General features: G+C 45.5%; 1 protein-coding gene across 1 annotated transcript in view; it reads right to left on the reverse strand.

The window, feature by feature from the left end:
* Positions 1-19,651, reverse strand: part of SPAG16 (sperm associated antigen 16) — a 1,446,914-nt gene that overhangs the window by 1,319,595 nt on the left and 107,668 nt on the right. The window contains exon 6 of the mRNA XM_075317532.1: positions 3,897-4,004. Coding sequence (XP_075173647.1) covers positions 3,897-4,004 — 108 coding nt within the window. The remainder of the gene's footprint in view (positions 1-3,896; positions 4,005-19,651) is intronic.

Raw genomic sequence — 19,651 nt, forward strand, 5'->3', positions numbered from 1 at the left:
AACACGAGCAGATGACATGGCTCCCCAAACCATCACTGATTGTGGAAACTTCACACTAGACCTCAAGCAGCTTGGATTGTGGCCTCTCCTCTCTTCCTCCAGACTCTGGGACCTTGATTTCCTAGTGAAATGCAAAATTTTCATCTGAAAACAACACCTTGGAGCACTGAGGAACAGTCCAGTTGCTTCTCTCCTTGCTTGTGCACCTTTTTCTACCACACATTTTCCTTCCACTCAACTTTCCATTACTATGCTTGGATACAGCACTCTGTGAACAGCCAGCTTCTTTAGCAATGAACTTTTGTGAATTATCCTCCATGTGGTGTGTGTTAACAACTGCTTTCTTGACATCTGTCAAGTCAGCAGTTTTCCCCATGATTGTGTAGCCTACTGAACCAAACTAAGGGACCATTTTAAACACTTAGGATACCTTTGCAGGTGTTTTGTAGTAATTATTCTAATTTTTCCAGATAACGACTTTTGGGTTTTCGTTTGCTGTAAGCCATAATCATCAACATTAACAGAAATAAAGCCTTGAAATAGATCACTCTATTTGTAATGACTCTATATAATATATGGGTTTCCCTTTTTGTATTGAATAACTGCCTATTTTTTCCTTCATAGAAAACTCTGAGGAGTATTGAACCCTCATTTAGGCAGTGCCGCTGTTTTTCTGGATATATAAGAATTTTAAGGACAGTTAAGATCACCAACAGAGATGTTTTGTATACTGTCTTTATTTATAACAGGGAAAAGGGAAAGGGGAAACATAAAATGAGGTGTAGCAAGCATTGAAATTACTTATTTTACAATTTTTGTCATTTTTTAACAAACAATAGGCTTTAGATATAATTTGAAAGGCAACAATAAATAAATAAATACATAAAAATATACAACTCCAGGATTCCTAACAACTATTACTATGCAAAAGAAACATACTGCAAATATAAGGCAAATTTTGCAAACAGTAAGAAAATTCAAACAACTAATATATGTAGTAAAAAAACAAAAAACAAGAGAATAACATCAAAGGTCGTATATCTTAAGGGTTGGGTTAAATTTAAGAGACCACAGATACCACCTCTCAGCATATCTAGAAAAGTTACCTTCCTTCAGGGCTATGTTGTACTCATATATGTTGTGTAAGGAAACCCTATCTATAACTTCTTGTATTGAGGGGACATCTATTTCCTTCCATTTGGACGCTAGTAAAGATTTAATGACCAAAAGAATATGGCAAGTAATTTGTTTACACCGCTTTTTCAACTCCTCCAAACCAATAGATAGGAAAACTAGCTCAGAGGTCAAATGAATTCTAACTGAGGTCACCATATATATAAGATGTTCTGTGTCTTTCCATAGGGTACCCAACAAAGGACAACTCCAAAAAATATGGAAAAAAGAGCCAGTACAGCCACAACCCCTCCAACAAAGACTTGAATTAGAGGATGAGATGACATTCAATCTCTGAGGCGTTTAATACAATCTACTAAGTAATTTATAGTGTGTTTCCTGCAAATTAGCACAAGCACAATTTGTATGTGTGTGTTTCAAGGAAGTTTGCCATCGTTTAAGCGAGAATGAGCAATCCAGATCTCTTTCCCAAGATTTCATATACTGTAATTTAGTCAATTGGAGATCATCATTGAATATTCTGTAAATGTTACTAGTTTTCCAGAAGATCTCATTCGTCGGGTTGTACAAAAGAACATTCAGTAATCTTGGAATCTTGAAGGCAGAAGTTGTTGTATCTGCCAAGAATTCACTTATCCTAACAGAGATCTTTTGGACAGTCAAGCTAAAACTGTTGCTGGAAGCCGAGATAACCCAATCAAATTAGCTTACTTTGGCCAGATTATACGAAACTAGTCTTTGGAGAAAGACATCTTGCTTGGATGGGTCAGTGGCAGTAGAAGAAGACTGCTAAGAACCCTCTAGATAACCACCATCAAGAGTGACGTGGGAATAACCACTTGAGAACTGAAAGCATCAGCGCAGGATAGAACTACCTAGCTAGCGATGATCCACAGAATGACCAAGAGTCAGATAGGAGTATGTAAAAATATAAAAGGTTGTGATATGAAAAATGTAAATAAATAAAAATCTGATTTAAACTGAAGATATAATTCCTGTAAGGGAATAAATAAGAAATAATGGGGGATTGGGGAAGACATAGTTGGTAATGAAGATGCTGTAGAAAAATAAGAAACTCCCGATTATGTCACACTCCCCATTACACTTTACTTACAGAGGACCACTCACCAGGATTTTCTTATATAAACTAAAGCCAGTGTTATACGGGTACTATCATGCTGATTTCTATACATACCTTTAGATGTGAGATCAAATATAGACTTTCTGAAGTATAGGCAAGTAAAGTTTGTAAAATGCACTTTTATTTGATTTATTGCAGCTACAGAATATCTAGTAGGTGGGTTGGGTTTTGCTAGTTATTCCCGCCCCTGTCTGCCAGCACTGTCACACTTAAAGGACTGGCGGGGTGCAAGGCACAACCCTGAACTTTAACAATGACATGCAATGAAAGTAATGAACAGCCCAGAAAATTAATGTGTGGCAGCGGGAGCAGCGTACAGCGGTGTAGGAGCTTCGGTAAGTATAATGTGCCTGCTCCTACCCCTTGTGTTAAGTGGGCTTTACACGCTGAGACATCGCTAGCGATGTCGCGAGCGATAGCACCCACCCACGTCGGTGGCGCGTCACGGGGTGATCGCTGCCGTAGTGAACAATATCTCTATGGCAGAGTCACACGCAATTACCTCTTCACCGACGTCGCTGTGGCTGCCGAACAGTCTCTCCTCTAAGGGGGAGATTCGTTCGGCGTCACAGCGGCATGCGTCACTAAGCAGCCACCCAATAGAAGCGGAGGGGCAGAGATGAGCGGCCGGAATATCCCGCCCACCTCCTTCCTTCCTCATTGCCGGCGGCCACAGGTACGGTGTTGTTCCTCGTTCCTGCGGTGTCACACATAGCGATGTGTGCTGCCACAGGAACGATGAACAACCTGCGTCCTGCAACAGCAACGATATTTGAGATTAGAACGACGTGTCAATGATCAACGATTAGGTGAGTATTTTTGATCATTAACGGTCGTTCCTGCGTTTCACAAGCAATGACATCGCTAACGAGGCCGGATGTGCGTCACAAATTCCGTGACCACAACGACATCTCGTTAGATATGTTGTTGCGTGTAAAGCCCCCTTTAGAATCGTTGGTTCTGGTCCTCATACTTATACAGTATGGGGACCGGAATCTGGTCCGGATCCAAATTCTAAAAACCAAATAACAGGGACGCGCTGGTCCCGGTTATCTTCGAGTCTGCTCATGACTAGTTATGTCATTTTCTAAGAGAACAAGTAGGGTGACAGGCAGCAATCATGGCAAAAATGTTCAGTATATGTGTATGTATATATGTTTCCCTATGAAATCAGCACTGGTTGTGATATTTACACGTCTCATTGAGGTTGCAACACTGCAGGGATCACTACACTGCTGGTAACAGCGTTGGTTAAGAGCACCGATTCATTCCAGTAAGCAATACTTATATATTTCTATTAACATTACCAATGTGAGACCTTAACAAAAATTGCATTTATTGGTGACATTTCAGACTGTTCGCTGAATGGGGGAGAGGTTTTAACATTTTAAAAAAGCCTGCAGCATCTACAACAATAGCAATCCCCCACCCCCAGTCATCATCAGCGTTAACCCTTAACATGTAACTTGCATAGTAATGTAAAGTTGTTCTGATAGTTTTTAGTTCTATGGTGCAATTAAAGGTTTGCACTTTTTTTCCTTTATAAGCTTATGTTGCTATTAACATCGATTTATTTTTTTTTATATGATCCAAACCATACTGTGCGCAGTGGTTTTGTTACCTTTTGATGTCATTAATGAGCTTGTTTTTCTCCTGGGCCACACGCTTGTGATGCATCCTGTGGAAATCGCGCTCTTTCTGTAGCTTTACCATCGATTCTTTAGCTTTGCTGCAATAAAAAGATAAAAAGGAAAAATATTTCCAAAACCAATGCCTTTCAAGGTTCTTAAATGGAACATATGCAAAGATACAGTATGTGTTTGAGGTTTATTGCACTGTATTCTGTATGTCAAAGAGTTAGTTTGTCCTGTGTAATAGAAAGCCTTATTTCACTTTACACATAATCACTGCCATCGAGACCAAGTCTTAAAAACTGATGATAAATGATGACCTCTATGTATATCTACCCCATTGTGGCAAAATTATACCACAAGCAGTTGTGCAGAAAAAATAGTGGCTCCCTCTATGATTATGCCATCCAGTCCTAGCATTAAAGGGAATCAGTCACCAGGTTTTTGCTATCCCAACTAAGGGCAGCATAATGTAGGGACAGAGGTGTCACTTACTGAGTTGTTTGCTGTAATTTTTATAAAAATCAATGTTTTTTCTACTGCAGATCTAGCAGTTATACAGAGCTCTTGAATATGGTGGACTACCTGGCAGCATGCCAAGTAGTCCCGTAATGATATTCTACTGCTGATTAAACAGTGATTTTTATAAAAGCTACACCACGCAGCCCAGTAGGTGATACATAGCTGGAATCTGGGTCTCCTTTCCTTCATCATGCTGCTCTCATATTAGGTGGCAAAAAACTGGTGACAGAGTCCCTTTAAAGGGGCAGCTGTGCACTTTGAAGGTTGGCATGTAATGCTGTAGACATGGATGGATGTAACTTTCTCAGTCTCTAACAGCTGAAATATAGTGCCGTTGAACAAACATCCTGACATTTGAAGTCCATAAAAGAGGTTTACCCACCAACAAAATACATTTTAATCAATAGATCTTGCAATAATAATAAGTTCCACAATTGGATATATTTAAAAAACTGTTCCTGTGCTGAGATAATCTTATATATGTGCCTGCTATGTACTGTGTAATGGCCGTGTCTGACCGTACAGGGACTTGGTCGTCACATACCACATCTCCTGGGCCAAAGGAAAAAGCATAAAGCACTTATGATAAGTGGGAATACAGATGAAACGGAACAGGCTCATAGCTGCTGCTTTCTACAGTAACACATTTTACTGCCTTAGCTAACACATTTCCCTGCCTAATTTAGCTAACACATTTACCTGCCTGAGACAACACATTTCCCTGTCTCAAGGTACCGTCACACTAAGCGACACCCCAGCGATCCCACCAGCAACCTGACCTGGCAGAGATCGCTGGAGCGTCGCTACATAGTCGCTGGTGAGCTGCCAAACAGGCAGATCTCCACAGCGATCAGAGATCAGCCACCAGCCACCGGTTACCCGTGTAATGATGCTGTGCTTCATAACCATGGTACACATCGGGTTACTAAGCAAAGCGCTTTGCTTATAGTTACCCGACGTGTACCTTGGCTACATGTGCAGGGAGACGGCTTCTAGAACCTGCGGACGCTGGTAACCAAGGTAAATATCGGGTAACCAAGCAAAGCTCTTTGCTTGGTTACCCAATGTGTACCTTGGTTACCAGCGTCCGCAGAAGCCGGCACCCTGCTCCCTGCACATTCAGATCGCTGCTCTCTCGTTGTCAAACACAGCGATGTGTGCTTCACAGCGGGAGAGCAACAACCAAAAAATGGTCCGGGACATTCAGCAACGACCGGCGACCTCACAGAAGGGGCCAGGTCGTTGCTGGATGTCACACACAGCGACATCGCTAGCAAGATCGCTGTTGCGTCACAAAAACCGTGACTCAGCAGCGATGTCGCTAGCGATGTCGCTTAGTGAGACGTGGCCTTAAGGTAAAACATTTCCCTGCCTTAGGTAACACATTCCCCTATCTAAGGTAAAACATTTCTCTGCCTTAGCTAAAGGGTGCTTTACACACTGCGACATCGCTACCGATATATCGTCGGGGTCACGTCGTTAGTGACGCACATCCGGCGCCGGTAGCGACATTGCAGCGTGTGACACCAAGGAGTGACGATCAACGATCGCAAAATCGTTCAACAACAGGGATCGTTCAAACGTCACTCCTTTCCTTAATATCGCTGCTGCCACAGGTACGATGTTGTTCATCGTTCCTGCGGCAGCACACATCGCTATGTGTGACACCGCAGGAACTAGGAACATCTCCTTACCTGCGTCCACCGGCAATACGGAAGGAAGGAGGTGGGCGGGATGTTATGTCCCGCTCATCTCCGCCCCTCCGCTTCTATTGGCCGGCCGCTTAGTGACGCCGCAGTGACGTCGCTATGACGCCGAACGCACCTCCCTCTTGAAGGAGGGATTGTTTGGCGGTAACAGCGACGTCGCTGTCAAGGTATGTGCGTGTGACGCTGCCGTAGTGATAACGTTCGCTACGGCAGCGATCACCAAATGTCGCACGAGCGACAGGGGCGGGTGCTATCGCAGCGTGTAAAGCACCCTTAACACCCTGCCTTAGGGAACGCAGTTCCCTGCCTTAGGTAACGCAGTTCCCTGCCTTAGGTAACGCAGTTCCCTGCCTTAGGTAACGCAGTTCCCTGCCTTAGGTAACGCAGTTCCCTGCCTTAGGTAACGCAGTTCCCTGCCTTAGGCAACGCAGTTCCCTGCCTTAGGCAACGCAGTTCCCTGCCTTAGGCAACGCAGTTCCCTGCCTTAGGCAACGCAGTTCCCTGCCTTAGGCAACGCAGTTCCCTGCCTTAGGTAACGCAGTTCCCTGCCTTAGGTAACGCAGTTCCCTGCCTTAGGTAATGCAGTTCCCTGCCTTAGGTAACGCAGTTCGCTGCCTTAGGTAACGCAGTTCGCTGCCTTAGGTAACGCAGTTCGCTGCCTTAGGTAACGCAGTTCCCTGCCTTAGGTAACACAGTTCCCTGCCTTAGGTAACACAGTTCCCTGCCTTAGGTTACGCATTTTCCTGAATTAGGTAACACAGTTCCCTGCCTTAGGCAACACAGTTCCCTGCCTTAGGTAACATAACAGTGAATATTTCCAGCCATCTGAGTTCATCATAAATCAAGTCACTGATGTAGTAGCTCCAACAGCAGATGAGCTTCTATGCTACTGACTTGATATATGATGAGGTCACAGGGCTGGTGATGTGGGAATAAATATTCCTGTGATAAAACAAGCAAGGGAAATTTTTTACCTGAGAAAGCAGAAGCTGTAAGTCTCTACTGTTTTATATGTACACACACTTACCATAAGTGACTTATGCTTTCCCATGGCCAGGAGGTATAATGCAGACTGACTGTGAACTGGAGTAGTTCTGCATGGTTGGACATAGCAAATAGCAGTAAATAACAGGGGCACATTTACAACACGAAGATTTTTTTTTAACACATCCAATTGAAGAATTTATTTATATTATAACATCTGCTAATTAAAATGTACTTTTTTTCCCTAGTACAACCACTTTAACTACAGAAATCCCTGTTACATGGCTTCCAATTTCCTGTTTCCAACCCATCCCCAGCTCATCAAAAGTCAAGAGGCACAAGTGCAAACAAAAGGTTTCACAAAATGTCAAGAAGAGATGCGAACACGATTTCTCACCCATAGAGACACCTTAATTAGGGCTTCCTCGAGGCCGGGGAGGTTGAGAAAACACCCCGGTCAAGCTTCACTTAAAGTGGCTCTTACTTCCTAAATAATAATCTTATAATATTTTCTACATTGCAAAATGATTCTGACACTAGGAAATCTAAACAAAAGTTATGAAAGCCCGCATGAATCTGTACATTGTGAGCATAACGCACGAAACTTACATTTTATATTGTAAAGGGCAATGATAAAAAAAAACTAAATAAAACAAATGTAAAAATCAGATGTAAAAAAAAAATACAGGAGATAACCGCAGCATGTTTGTATGCTCTTATAACTGCTAATTAGTGGTTGACTTGTTTTTTTAAAGGTCAAAGGAAATATAGTGACTTAAAGTGGAAAAAAAAAACAAAGTGTTGTATCAAATGTAAATCTGATTGTGTATTATATTGAATAGTTCGGTATATAGCGCTCCATTTCTCAACGCAAAATATACTATACTTTATTACATTATAGCAGTGAAGGACGAAGTTACCATCGTTTATCTAGGATAAAAGGAAATATACTATGTAAGATTCACTGTCCAAATGGAAAGCAGAGAGCCAAAAATATAGGCAATAAAAGAAAGGGGTCCAACTGAAGCCTAATTCATACACAAAGTATTTTATCGGAACCTGTCACCACTTTTTTGCCCTATAAGCTGTGGTCACCACCACCGGGCTCCTATATACAGCATTCTAACACGGTGTATATAAGAGCCCAGGCCACTGTGAGAACATAAAAACACTTTATAATACTTACCAAACGATCGCTCGGTGGGCCTAATGGGCATCTCTGTTCTCCGGAGCCGTCCATCTCCGTCCTTCTTCTGAAGCCTGTGTTAATGACGCGTCTATGTCATACACACTCGCTGAGCACAAAGATGGCTGAAAGAGGCGGCGCCGGACAACGGAGACGCCCAATAGGCTCACCGCACGACCGTTAGGTAAGTATTATAAAGTATTTTTTATGTTCTTACAGCGGCCTGGGCTCTTATATACAGCATGTTAGATTGCTGTATATAATAGCCCGGTGGTGGTGGCCGCAGCTTATACGCCAAAAAAATGGTAACAGGTTCCCTTTAAATAAAAAGAATACATTTTACATTTATTCCAGAAGTATTGAAAAAAATCAGACTAAAAAGACTTTTTACTTGAAAAAAAAATGATTTGGGCAAACCAAGACAGAAGTCCACGTGATCTGTAAAGGCCCCGTTACATGCAACGACATATCTAACGAGATATCGCTGGGGTCACGGAATTCGTGACGCACATCCGTTCTCGTTAGTGAGGTCGTTGCATGTAACACGTACGAGCGACCGCTAACTATGAAAAATACTCCCCACTTAGTTGATTGTTGACACGTCGTTCATTTCCATAATATCGTTGCTCGTTCTGGACGCAGGTTGTTCGTCGTTCCTCAGGCAGCACACATCGCTTCGTATGACACCCCAGGAACAACGAACAACAGCGTACCTGCGTCCTGCCGGCAACGAGGTGGGCGTGACAATCCTGCGGCTCCTCTCTGCCCCTCCGCTTCAATTGGTCTGGAGGAGGGTGCTTTCACTAGCGACATCGCTAGCGATGTCGCTACGTGTAAAGCGGCTTTTAGAAGAGAACATTGATGATGTCTATGATGCATAACTGCCATATATTCCGAGACTATGAGGTGTATATAGACAGTTTACGGCCTTTTGGCATTGCTCAGAGATACTGAAAATCTGACCTAAATCAAGCAAATAGTCATTGCTCTGAATGACCCTTTACGGATAATGTTTATGGTAATAGATTTCTATTCTTCAACTTGGCCAAATGAGTTTAATCATACTGCAGAGCCCCGAGGATATAAAATCAGTGACTGTCACAGGCTTCACAACGGTGGTCTTCTAACCCCTACAGTATGATATCAGATTATTAACTGGACTGGATTTTCCCTGCTGTTACATTTTTTGGCATTGTCATACTGATGAGAGCAATGCAAAACACAAAAAAGTGGACACAAACAGAATTTTTTACTAACCATTTGGAGGTGGGAGGCATCCATTAAAACGGGCATTTGATACACCAGTCTTAATCAAAACTATGTAAATACGAGTAAAGTGTGCAAACTCCATTAAAAGGTGCAAACTAAGTAATTAATTTGGTTAATCTCACAGGAGCCAGAATCAGAAACCTACATCAATTTTGGCTGTAGCAGATTTTTGCTATAATTTAAAGGAGTTTTCCTACGAACAAAACTTATTTTAAAGATGATTTTATTCAATAGATCTTTGAATAATAATAAGATCCACAATAGGATGTGATTAAAAAATATGTTCCTGTGCTGAAATATTCTTCTTATATATGTGTCCTTGCTATGTACTGTGTAATGGCTGTGTCTGACCGTTCAGGGACATGGTCTGATCATACCACAGCTCCTGGGCAGGGGAAAAGTAAAAAAGTATACAGACATTCCAGGATGGGATTTAAAATTATTCTTTTTTTGGAGGTTTAAATTTGTTTTAAAAACAGACAAGGAAATGTTTTACCTCACAAAAAGAATCCCCCTTGATCCTGTGCCATCTCTATACTATCTTTTACGCATTTCCTGTCCCAGGAGTTGTGGTATGTTCAGACCACATCCCTGTATGGTCAGACACGGCCATTACACAGTACATAGCAGGGGCACATATATAAGAATATCTCAGCACAGGAATTTTTTTTAAACACATCCAATTATGGAAATTATTATTATTCCAAGATCTATTGATTAAAATCTACTTTGCTAATGGGAAAACCCCTTTAAATCCCATTCTATCATAAATCATAGCATTTTGTTGACTATTAAGCCTATTACCAAGCTCAACCCCTTTATTGGAAAAGACTATGTGCAAAAATCGTAAAGTATATTTTTACTTTTATATGTCACCTTTCTAGCATAAACTGTTTATTGAATTACAATATATATTTAAAATCATGGTTGACATCATGTAACTATGCATAAAAGTTATTTTCCGGTGACCAGATAATGATGAACTATTCTTACAATAAGTAATCAATAGCATACTGGTGGGGGTCCGACATCCAGCACCTCCACTGATCAGCTGTTCTAAGCTTTAGTGGTGTCTGGATGTAAACACATTGAACAGAGCCGTGCTGCACAGTGTAACACCCATACTGGTGCCCTTGTAGTCTCCTGCCCCACTCTTGCAGCGAGGTCGTCGGTTTCCTCACCTGTTCAGGCATCCTGCGGCAGTGGTCCCATCCCCTTCCCATGCTGCGGCCTTTCAAAGCGTCTGTACACCTTGCAGGATTACAGCCTTTACCCATAGGGTGCACCTGTGGCTACGCCCCCTTTCATAAAGGGCCAGCATCCTCCTCACCTAGAAGTGCCACCTTTCATAAAGGGTCAGCATCCTCCTCACCTAGAAGTGCCACCTTTCATAAAGGGTCAGCATCCTCCTCACCTAGAAGTGCCTCCCAGGTCAGCTGGGAGGCTGCAGGTACTTAAGGTACCTCTGCCCTATAGGAGGTGCCTGAGCAATGAGTTAGTTTCATTGCTAGTTGTCAGGTCCCTCAATGCTGGTGCGGATATAGTGCTGTCTGCTGCTGACACTTGTTTATATTTTAGTGCTGTGCTACTTTGCTTTTCCACTACTGCTGCTACCATCGATGCCAGCCGGCTTACACGATTCCCGTCTCTACAAGTATCCACGCCGATCGCTCCTGCTGTGTCATCCAGCCGTCCATCCATCTATTCACCCATATCCCGGACGGAACCCTGACACTGGCTGCTGCTGTAGTTTAATCCTAGAGACTGTCGTTCCCATACCACTAGGGCCAGCCGTCACCGCATCAGTCATCCCGAGTGGCACCTGGACTCACATCTGCAGCGTAACACCCTCACCATCAGGGGCTCTGGAGAAAACCAGGTGCAAGTTTGTAGTTAAGCCCCTTTGGGTTTTCTGTATGCTGTGGCCCAGTGGGTTCTCTAAAACCTCTGCTTGCCTGGCGAGCATAACACACAGCTACATTTAACGTGTAGCAGCCACTGATGGGTACTGCAGATGAGATTTTATTTTAGGTGGGTGACCTAAGGATAAGGCATCAATATCTGGTGACTGGATACCCCCTTTAAAGTGTTGAGTGGCATTTTCACTGTGCCAGGTGTCCACTTTCTTAAGATATATGGGTTTAAGAGATCAATATGATTTATCTATTTCCAAATTCAGATTTTATTTGTCTTTATCAAAGGTGTAAATACTGTCCAAGTGCTGAAAGGGTTAAGGGGCTGAATATCCATTTGGATATGTCTTATTAGAAAGGTCTGATTTAACAGTGGGACCCATCACGTCCATGCATTTGATGGACAGGCCATTACATATCAAGAGAATTCTTCACTCCTCTCGTGGCAGCGCTGCATGGGAATTTAACACTTTTCCTCCATGCAATAAATCTAATCTTCAGAATGTCTAATGTCAAAGGACAGCATGATCCAGCACAAATACACTAAAAAAAAACAAAGACGTAGGCTGCACTTTATTAAAAGTGTTAAACATTCCCTCCTGAAAATAAAATATTTGAAGGCAGCAAAACTTTATGAATATTTCATTGCTGCAGATGTAGTTGAGATTTTTTTTTTCCCTGTTATATTACATTTGGAAAAGCTTGACACTGGATATCTAGATATGAAAGCTAATGAGAAGTTATTTTTCTATATTAAGTAATGGCTTTTTTTCCAAAAGGCACACAAAGTTGAGTAAAGAGCAATCATATTTCGACCCTGCACTCCGTCTAATCCATTAATTTGCCGTTTTCATTTCTCTTGCAATGCTATTTCAATCCTTTCCGAGGAGAGGGGCACAGATCTGAGCTGCGGCAGACGGTGGGTTTTTTTCAGTTACAGATTAAATAATACGATACCGAGGCAGCAGTTTGTGAAATGGCATTTGACATTCCCTTAGGAATGAGCAGTGTTAGTCATACACATAGCAGGGTGTTCGTCATGCTTGCTGCTGCTGTCACACTTAATGCACCTTGATTTATATTTCTAAGGTCACATAATACCAGAAGCTTGTGTATCACCCTAATATTACTCTTAAAGTGGAACTGTCACTTCCCATAAATATGCAATTTATTTTTGCTTGGTGTAAATGTCGCAGTTCTCCAGAATCTGGTGTTGCTTATGTGGCGCCCCTGACCTGGTCAGGCACCACTGAGTACTGCACCCATGCTGGGGGCAGTACAACACAGGTAATCCAGAAGGCTGACCGGGGTGTGGTTACACAGGCACATTGACCTTTGAAGGGACCCCTGGGGAATCCAGGAGGGGGCACGGCCTCCATCTCCACTCAAGGGGTGTGGTAGAGAGCCTGGTTGCTAAGTTGCGTAGGCAGGCACGGAGGGGAGGGAGTAGTGAGCCAGTCTGAAGTGAAGCTCAGGGAGAGTAGTCGCAAGGAGGAGACCTGGAGGCTGTCACTAGTCAGACACCGCAGGTGCATTGGCTACTGACAGAGGAGAACAGTCACCTGGTAGTGCCGCCCGAAATCCACCCAAGGCTGGAGTGCAAAGGGGTGGCTGAGTACGGGGACTGCCAGGAGAGGACCAGGCCACACGGGGTTACAGGTCCCCAGCGCAGGGTCCCATTCAGTTGGCCTGCCAAACCTGCAGGTGGGGGTACTTCATACCCTCTACCACAACACCACAGAGTCCGGAGCCACGTAGCAACGAGAGGGCCCATAGTTCACAAGAGGCAAGCAGCCGGAGTGACCTGTTCCAGGCTACAAGCAGACGGGCCGAAAAAGGGGAGAACAGGCAGCAGCAACTTCCCTGGGTGACCCCGTAGGGCTACAAGTCTGGGTCACCACAAAAACAGAAGGGCTAGGAAGGCGACTCAGTAGCCACCCTCACAAGGCAGCCTGAAGGAGCCTGGTTTCCTACTTTGTGCATCACAGCTACGCCCGGGTTACTCACCCTGCCACCTGACGTGAGTAAAAACCTTGAAAGACATTCTGGTTGTGCATGTGAGTCATTCTGCGACCTGTGGTTCCACACACCCACACTGGGCCCTGGGGCCAGCCTCACTCTCGGGAGGCCACTACATTTAACTGCATTCAACATCAGCCCCAGGCGTCCCCTAATCTGCAGTGGCGGTCGCCCTGAGCACAATGTCGAGAGTGGCGTCACGAATTCCCATTGAAGGTTACCGACCTGTGACCAGACTGCCCCTCCACGTGGAGTTCCTGAAGACCCTGAAGGTAATGCACTCCTGGGCTCCACATCTGGCGTCACAAACAAGATAAGGACTAGACCGGTTAAGACAAGTGACCATGTGCCTTGACGGTCCGCTTAAAAAGTTTGAAGCGCCGCCATATTGCCACCATGAAAAGCGCACCAAAGAACAACAGAAGCCCGCGCTGGCAGAAGTTACCGCCCACGAAGAGGTGTGGCTACCCAGAGAACCTCTGCAGCATCCTTACCTCGCACGCGATGGAGGCAGAGTTGTCCAGAGATGGCGGGAAGAGACAGAGCAACAAGAAGTGAAGATGGAAGGTCGTACAGAGAAAGCAGAGAGGATGGCGTCTGCATAAAGAGATCCAGAGCCAGGCTCCGCTGCCTGATGGGACTGGGAGCTTGCTCAGTTCTGGAGGCCAGGATCATGCAGCAGCTCAGGGAAGGACGCACGGAGCTCCAGGAGATGGTTACAGTGGTTCGGGCCTACGAGAGGCGGACCGCGCGACAAGTGCCACACCGGGCGGCGACCACCCAGACGACGATTATGCTGCCAATGAGTGAGTTCAGTGTTGCCCCTGCCCTCGTAAGAGTACCGACCCCGCCGGCGCTGTCCCAACCTGCGGCCACTGCGATACCCGCGGCGCGCCACGCTGTGATGCCCGCGAAGATTCCTGCTGCGACCCCGGAGGAGATGCCAGCCATAGCCCACGCTGTGAAACCCACGGTCCCTGCAGAGATGCTGGATGGGATGACGCCCAGCCCGGCCCGACAAGACCAGGCCGCCACCACGCAAGGCTCGGCCCGCCAAGACCAAGCCGCAGCAACGCCAGACTCGGCCCGCCAAGACAAGGCCGCAGCCACGCCAGGCTCAGCCCAACAAGACCAGGCTGTCGCCACGCAAGGCTCAGCCCGCCAAGACCAAGCCGTAGCAGCAACGCCCAGCCCGGCCCGCCAAGACCAGGCCGCCAAGACCAGGCCGCAAGGCCATCTACTCTAGCCTGCAAGGCAGCAACAGCCACCGCACCCCAGCCGCTGACCAAAGAACCAGGTCCTGCGTCCCCGCCGGGAGAAGACCCTGCGTTCTTGAGATTCAAGGCAGAGCTGGAGGCGCAGTTCCCAAAAGACCTGGTGGACCAGTACGTTGTCCCCAGGCGGTTACACGGAGTGATCCTAGCGGCTGCCCCAGCTCAGATAAGCCCACCGCCCTGTCCCGAGGAGAGAAGTCTGTCCCCAGCGCTGCCATCAGAGGAGTGCTCAGGAGAACTAAGGGGGAAGGGAGGCCAGGAGGCTGAGGAGCTGACCCCAGAACCATAAGAGGAAGACACAGCACCTTGTGTGATTGAAGGGGGCCCAGAGCCAGAAATGCTGCCATACTCCCGCTGGGATGAGGAGAGCCCGACACCCTCTGCTGACGAGAAACTGACCGTGTACATGCCCAATATGTACGTAGCCTGGGAGTCTGCAGTCACAAAAAGTCCCACAAGCAGAGCACGGCGCCGCACCCGAGGAAAACAGACCGCAATGCAGCAGTCCCCAGATCGGCATAGAAAAGATGTTACAGCCAGGGACCTCCAAGACAAGCAGATACTAAGAAAGACCTGTCACCAGGAAAGAGGACCCCTTTGCTGTGGTGTAGTGGAAGAATTTAAAGTCAGGATACGGCTTCATCGTTGCACCTGGTGTCAGAGAAGGAATCTTTGTCAGCCGGAAGGATGTGAGAGCCCATTTGCCCAGAGGACATCCTGGAAGGAACTTGCACATGGGAGACTTGGTGGAGTTCACAAAGCATCAAGAAGAACGTGGCTGGTTTGCGCTAGACTTCACACCATGCCCCAGAAATGCCTATAGCAGCCCAGCTGTCTCCACGTAGCCTACCCCAAAGTCAACAGAAACAGAACAAGAGAAAGAAACAGAGGAAAGAACAGAAAAAGACAAAAGGACAAGACACAGCGAGTACCACGGATGACGACAGAGACACAGTGATTGACAGGTGCCACAGCCCTACATGCCAAAGCCCTGGTAAGAAGAAGGAAGAAGAGTCCATGTAAAGTAAAGTCAAGTAAAGAAAGTTGAAGTTTTAAAGTTTGCAACGTTTACAGAAAAGTTCAAGAAATGCGCCCACATGAACTAATGTGAGAAACCCTTTAAAAATGCTCTTTGCACCTGGTTTTGTGCACTTTTGAAAATACAGACCATAAGGCTGTGAACTGGCTATAGAAACAAACTCTCGCAGTGTATGTAGTTACCTTGAATGGTACCTCCACCAGAGCCTGCCTGTTTAGGGGCCTGGCTTGTCTGTGACCAGAGAGCACGCCTGTTTATGGGACCTGGCTCTCCACCACAAAGAGGGTACCCTGTCTGTATCGACTGTGGACGCCGCCTCTACATTCCTGCCAGAAGAGGCTGAAGGCACGGCTCCACAAAGCAGGGTAAACCCTGTTAACCACCAGACCAAGAAAGCCGCCTCTACATCCTGCCAGAAGTGGCCGAAGGCGCGGCTCGACGGGAGAGGAAGATTGAAGGAAAGGTCTGGGGAAACAGATGGCCCTGACCTGGTTGCTAAAAGGACTGGTGACCTGCCTCCTGAGAGGGTTTTGGGTGGGTAACGGACTTGTGGGTGGAGGGTGGTGAAAAATAATACCTGGTATGTTTTACAGTGTTTTACAATGCTTTTACATGTTTTACTGTTTTATGCATTTTAAAAGGTTTGTCTTGCAGCCCGAGGACCTGCTGTTGATAACTAAGGGGGAATGTGGCACCCCTGACCTGGTCAGGCACCACTGAGTACTGCACCCATGCTGGAGGCAGTACAACACAGGTAATCCAGAAGGCTGACCGAGGTGTGGTTACACAGGCGCATAGTAATCAGGTCTCCCACATTGACCTTTGAAGGAACCCCTGGGGAATCCAGGAGGGGGCGAGGCCTCCATCTCCACTCAAGGGGTGTGGTAGAGAGCCTGGTTGCTAAGTTGCGTAGGCAGGCACAGATTGGAGGAAGTAGTGAGCCAGTCTGAAGTGAAGCTCAGGGAGAGTAGTCGCAAGGAGGAGACCTGGAGGCTGTCACTAGTCAGACACCGCAGGTGCAGTGGCTACTGACGGAGGAGAACAGTCACCTGGTAGTGCCGCCCGAAATCCACCCAAGGCTGGAGTGCAAAGGGGTGGCTGAGTACGGGGACTGCCAGGAGAGGACCAGGCCACACGGGGTTACAGGTCCCCAGCGCAGGGTTCCATTCAGTTGGCCTGCCAAACCTGCAGGTGGGGGTACTTCATACCCTCCAACACAACACCACAGAGTCTGGAGCCACGTAGCAACGAGAGGGCCCATAGTTCAAAAGAGGCAAGCAGCCGGAGTGACCTGGTCCAGACTACAAGCAGACGGGCCGAAAAAGGGGAGAACAGGCAGCAGCAAACTTCCCTGGGTGACCCCGTAGGGCTACAAGTCTGGGTCACCTCAAAAACAGAAGGGCTAGGAAGGCGAGTCAGTAGCCACCCTCACAAGTCAGCCTGAAAGAGCCTGGTTCTCTACTTTGTGTATGACAGCTATGCCCGGGTTACTCAACCCTGCCACCTGACGTGAGTAAAAACCCTGAAAGACAGTCTGGTTGTGCGTGTGAGTCATTCTGCGACCTGTGGTTCCACACCCCCACACTGGGCCCTGGGGCCAGCCTCACATTCGGGAGGCCACTACATCTACAGTCATATGAAAAAGTTTGGCCACCCCTATTAATGTTAACCTTTTTTCTTTATAACAATTTGGGTTTTTGCAACAGCTATTTCAGTTTCATATATCTAATAACTGATGGACTGAGTAATATTTCTGGATTGAAATGAGGTTTATTGTACTCACAGAAAATGTGCAATCCGCATTTAAACAAAATTTGACAGGTGCAAAAGTATGGGCACCCTTATCAATTTCTTGATTTGAACACTCCTAACTACTTTTTACTGACTTACTAAAGCACTAAATTAGTTTTATAACCTCATTGAGCTTTGAACTTCATAGGCAGGTGTATCCAATCATGAGAAAAGGTATTTAAGGTGGACACTTGTAAGTTGTTCTCCTATTTGAATCTCCTATGAAGAGTGGCATCATGGGCTCCTCAAAACAACTCTCAAATGATCTGAAAACAAAGATTATTCAACATAGTTGTTCAGGGGAAGGATACAAAAAGTTGTCTCAGAGATTTAAACTGGCAGTTTCCACTGTGAGGAACATAGTAAGGAAATGGAAGAACACAGGTACAGTTCTTGTTAAGCGCAGAAGTGGCAGGCCAAGAAAATTATCAGAAAGGCAGAGAAGAAGAATGGTGAGAACAGTCAAGGACAATCCACAGACCACCTCCAAAGACCTGCAGCTTCATCTCGCTGCAGATGATGTCAATGTGCATCGGTCAACAATACAGCGCACTTTGCACAAGGAGAAGCTGTATGGGAGAGTGATGCGAAAGAAGCCGTTTCTGCAAGTACACCACAAACAGAGTCGCCTGAGGTATGCAAAAGCCCATTTGGACAAGCCAGTTACATTTTGGAAGAAGGTCCTGTGGACTGATGAAACAAAGATTGAGTTGTTTGGTCATATAAAAAGGCGTTATGCATGGAGGCAATAAAACACGGCATTCCAAGAAAAGCACTTGCTACCCACAGTAAAATTTGGTGGAGATTCCATCATGCTTTGGGGCTGTGTGGCCAATACCGGCACCGGGAATCTTGTTAAAGTTGAGGGTCACATGGATTCAACTCAGTATCAGCAGATTCTTGACAATAATGTGCAAGAATCAGTGACGAAGTTGAAGTTACGCAGGGGATGGATATTTCAGCAAGACAATGATCCAAAACACCGCTCCAAATCTACTCAGGCATTCATGCAGAGGAACAATTACAATTTTCTGGAATAGCCATCCCAGTCCCCAGACCTGAATATTATTGAAAATCTGTGGGATGATTTGAAGCATGCTGTCCATGCTCGGCGACCATCAAACTTAACTGAACTGATATTGTTTTGTAAACAGGAATGGTCAAATATAGCTTCATCCAGGATCCAGGAACTCATTAAAAGCTACAGGAAGCGACTAGAGGCTGTTATTTTTGCAAAAGGAGGATCTACACAATATTAATGTCACTTTTATGTTGAGGTGCCCATACTTATGCACCTGTCAAATTTTGTTTAAATGCGGATTGCACATTTTCTGTTACTACAATAAACCTCATTTCAATGCAGAAATATTACTGAGTCCATCAGTTATTAGATATATGAAACTGAAATAGCTGTTGCAAAAACCCAAATTATTATAAAGAAAAAAGGTTAACATTAATAGGGGTGCCCAAACTTTTTCATATGACTGTAACTGCATTCAACATCAGCCCCAGGCGTCCCCTAATCTGCAGTGGCGGTCGCCCTGACCGCAATGCCGAGAGTGGCGTCACAAATTCCCATTGAAGGTTACCTACCTGTGACCAGACTGTCCCTCCACGTGGAGTCCCTGAAGACCCTGAAGGTAATGCACTCCTGGGCTCCACACTTATATTTTGTTACTGCGCCTCTCTATTCCCGAGGTACGTCCTCCTCTTTCTTGTACGTAAATCTAGCCATTTTAGCCAAGGAGGTGTGGCCAGCAGTACTTCTCTATGGGAATCTGCTTAGGGAGTGGAGGCCATATCTCAAGAATGAAGAGGTGAAGAATAGAAAAAAAACACGCCAGATTCAGAACTGTAGGATTTACACAAGGCAAGAAAAAATGTACAAATTGATAGATCCTCTTTAAAGAGGACCTTTCCGCATGAAATTATAATGTAAAGTAAGGACATGGCTGTAATGGCGATATAATACAGATTATATTGATATCTTAGGCTACTTTCACAAATCAGTATTTTTCCATCAGGCACAATCCGGAAAA

Source organism: Anomaloglossus baeobatrachus, chromosome 7 (assembly GCF_048569485.1).
Source record: "Anomaloglossus baeobatrachus isolate aAnoBae1 chromosome 7, aAnoBae1.hap1, whole genome shotgun sequence".
NCBI classification, from domain to species: Eukaryota; Metazoa; Chordata; class Amphibia; order Anura; family Aromobatidae; genus Anomaloglossus; species Anomaloglossus baeobatrachus.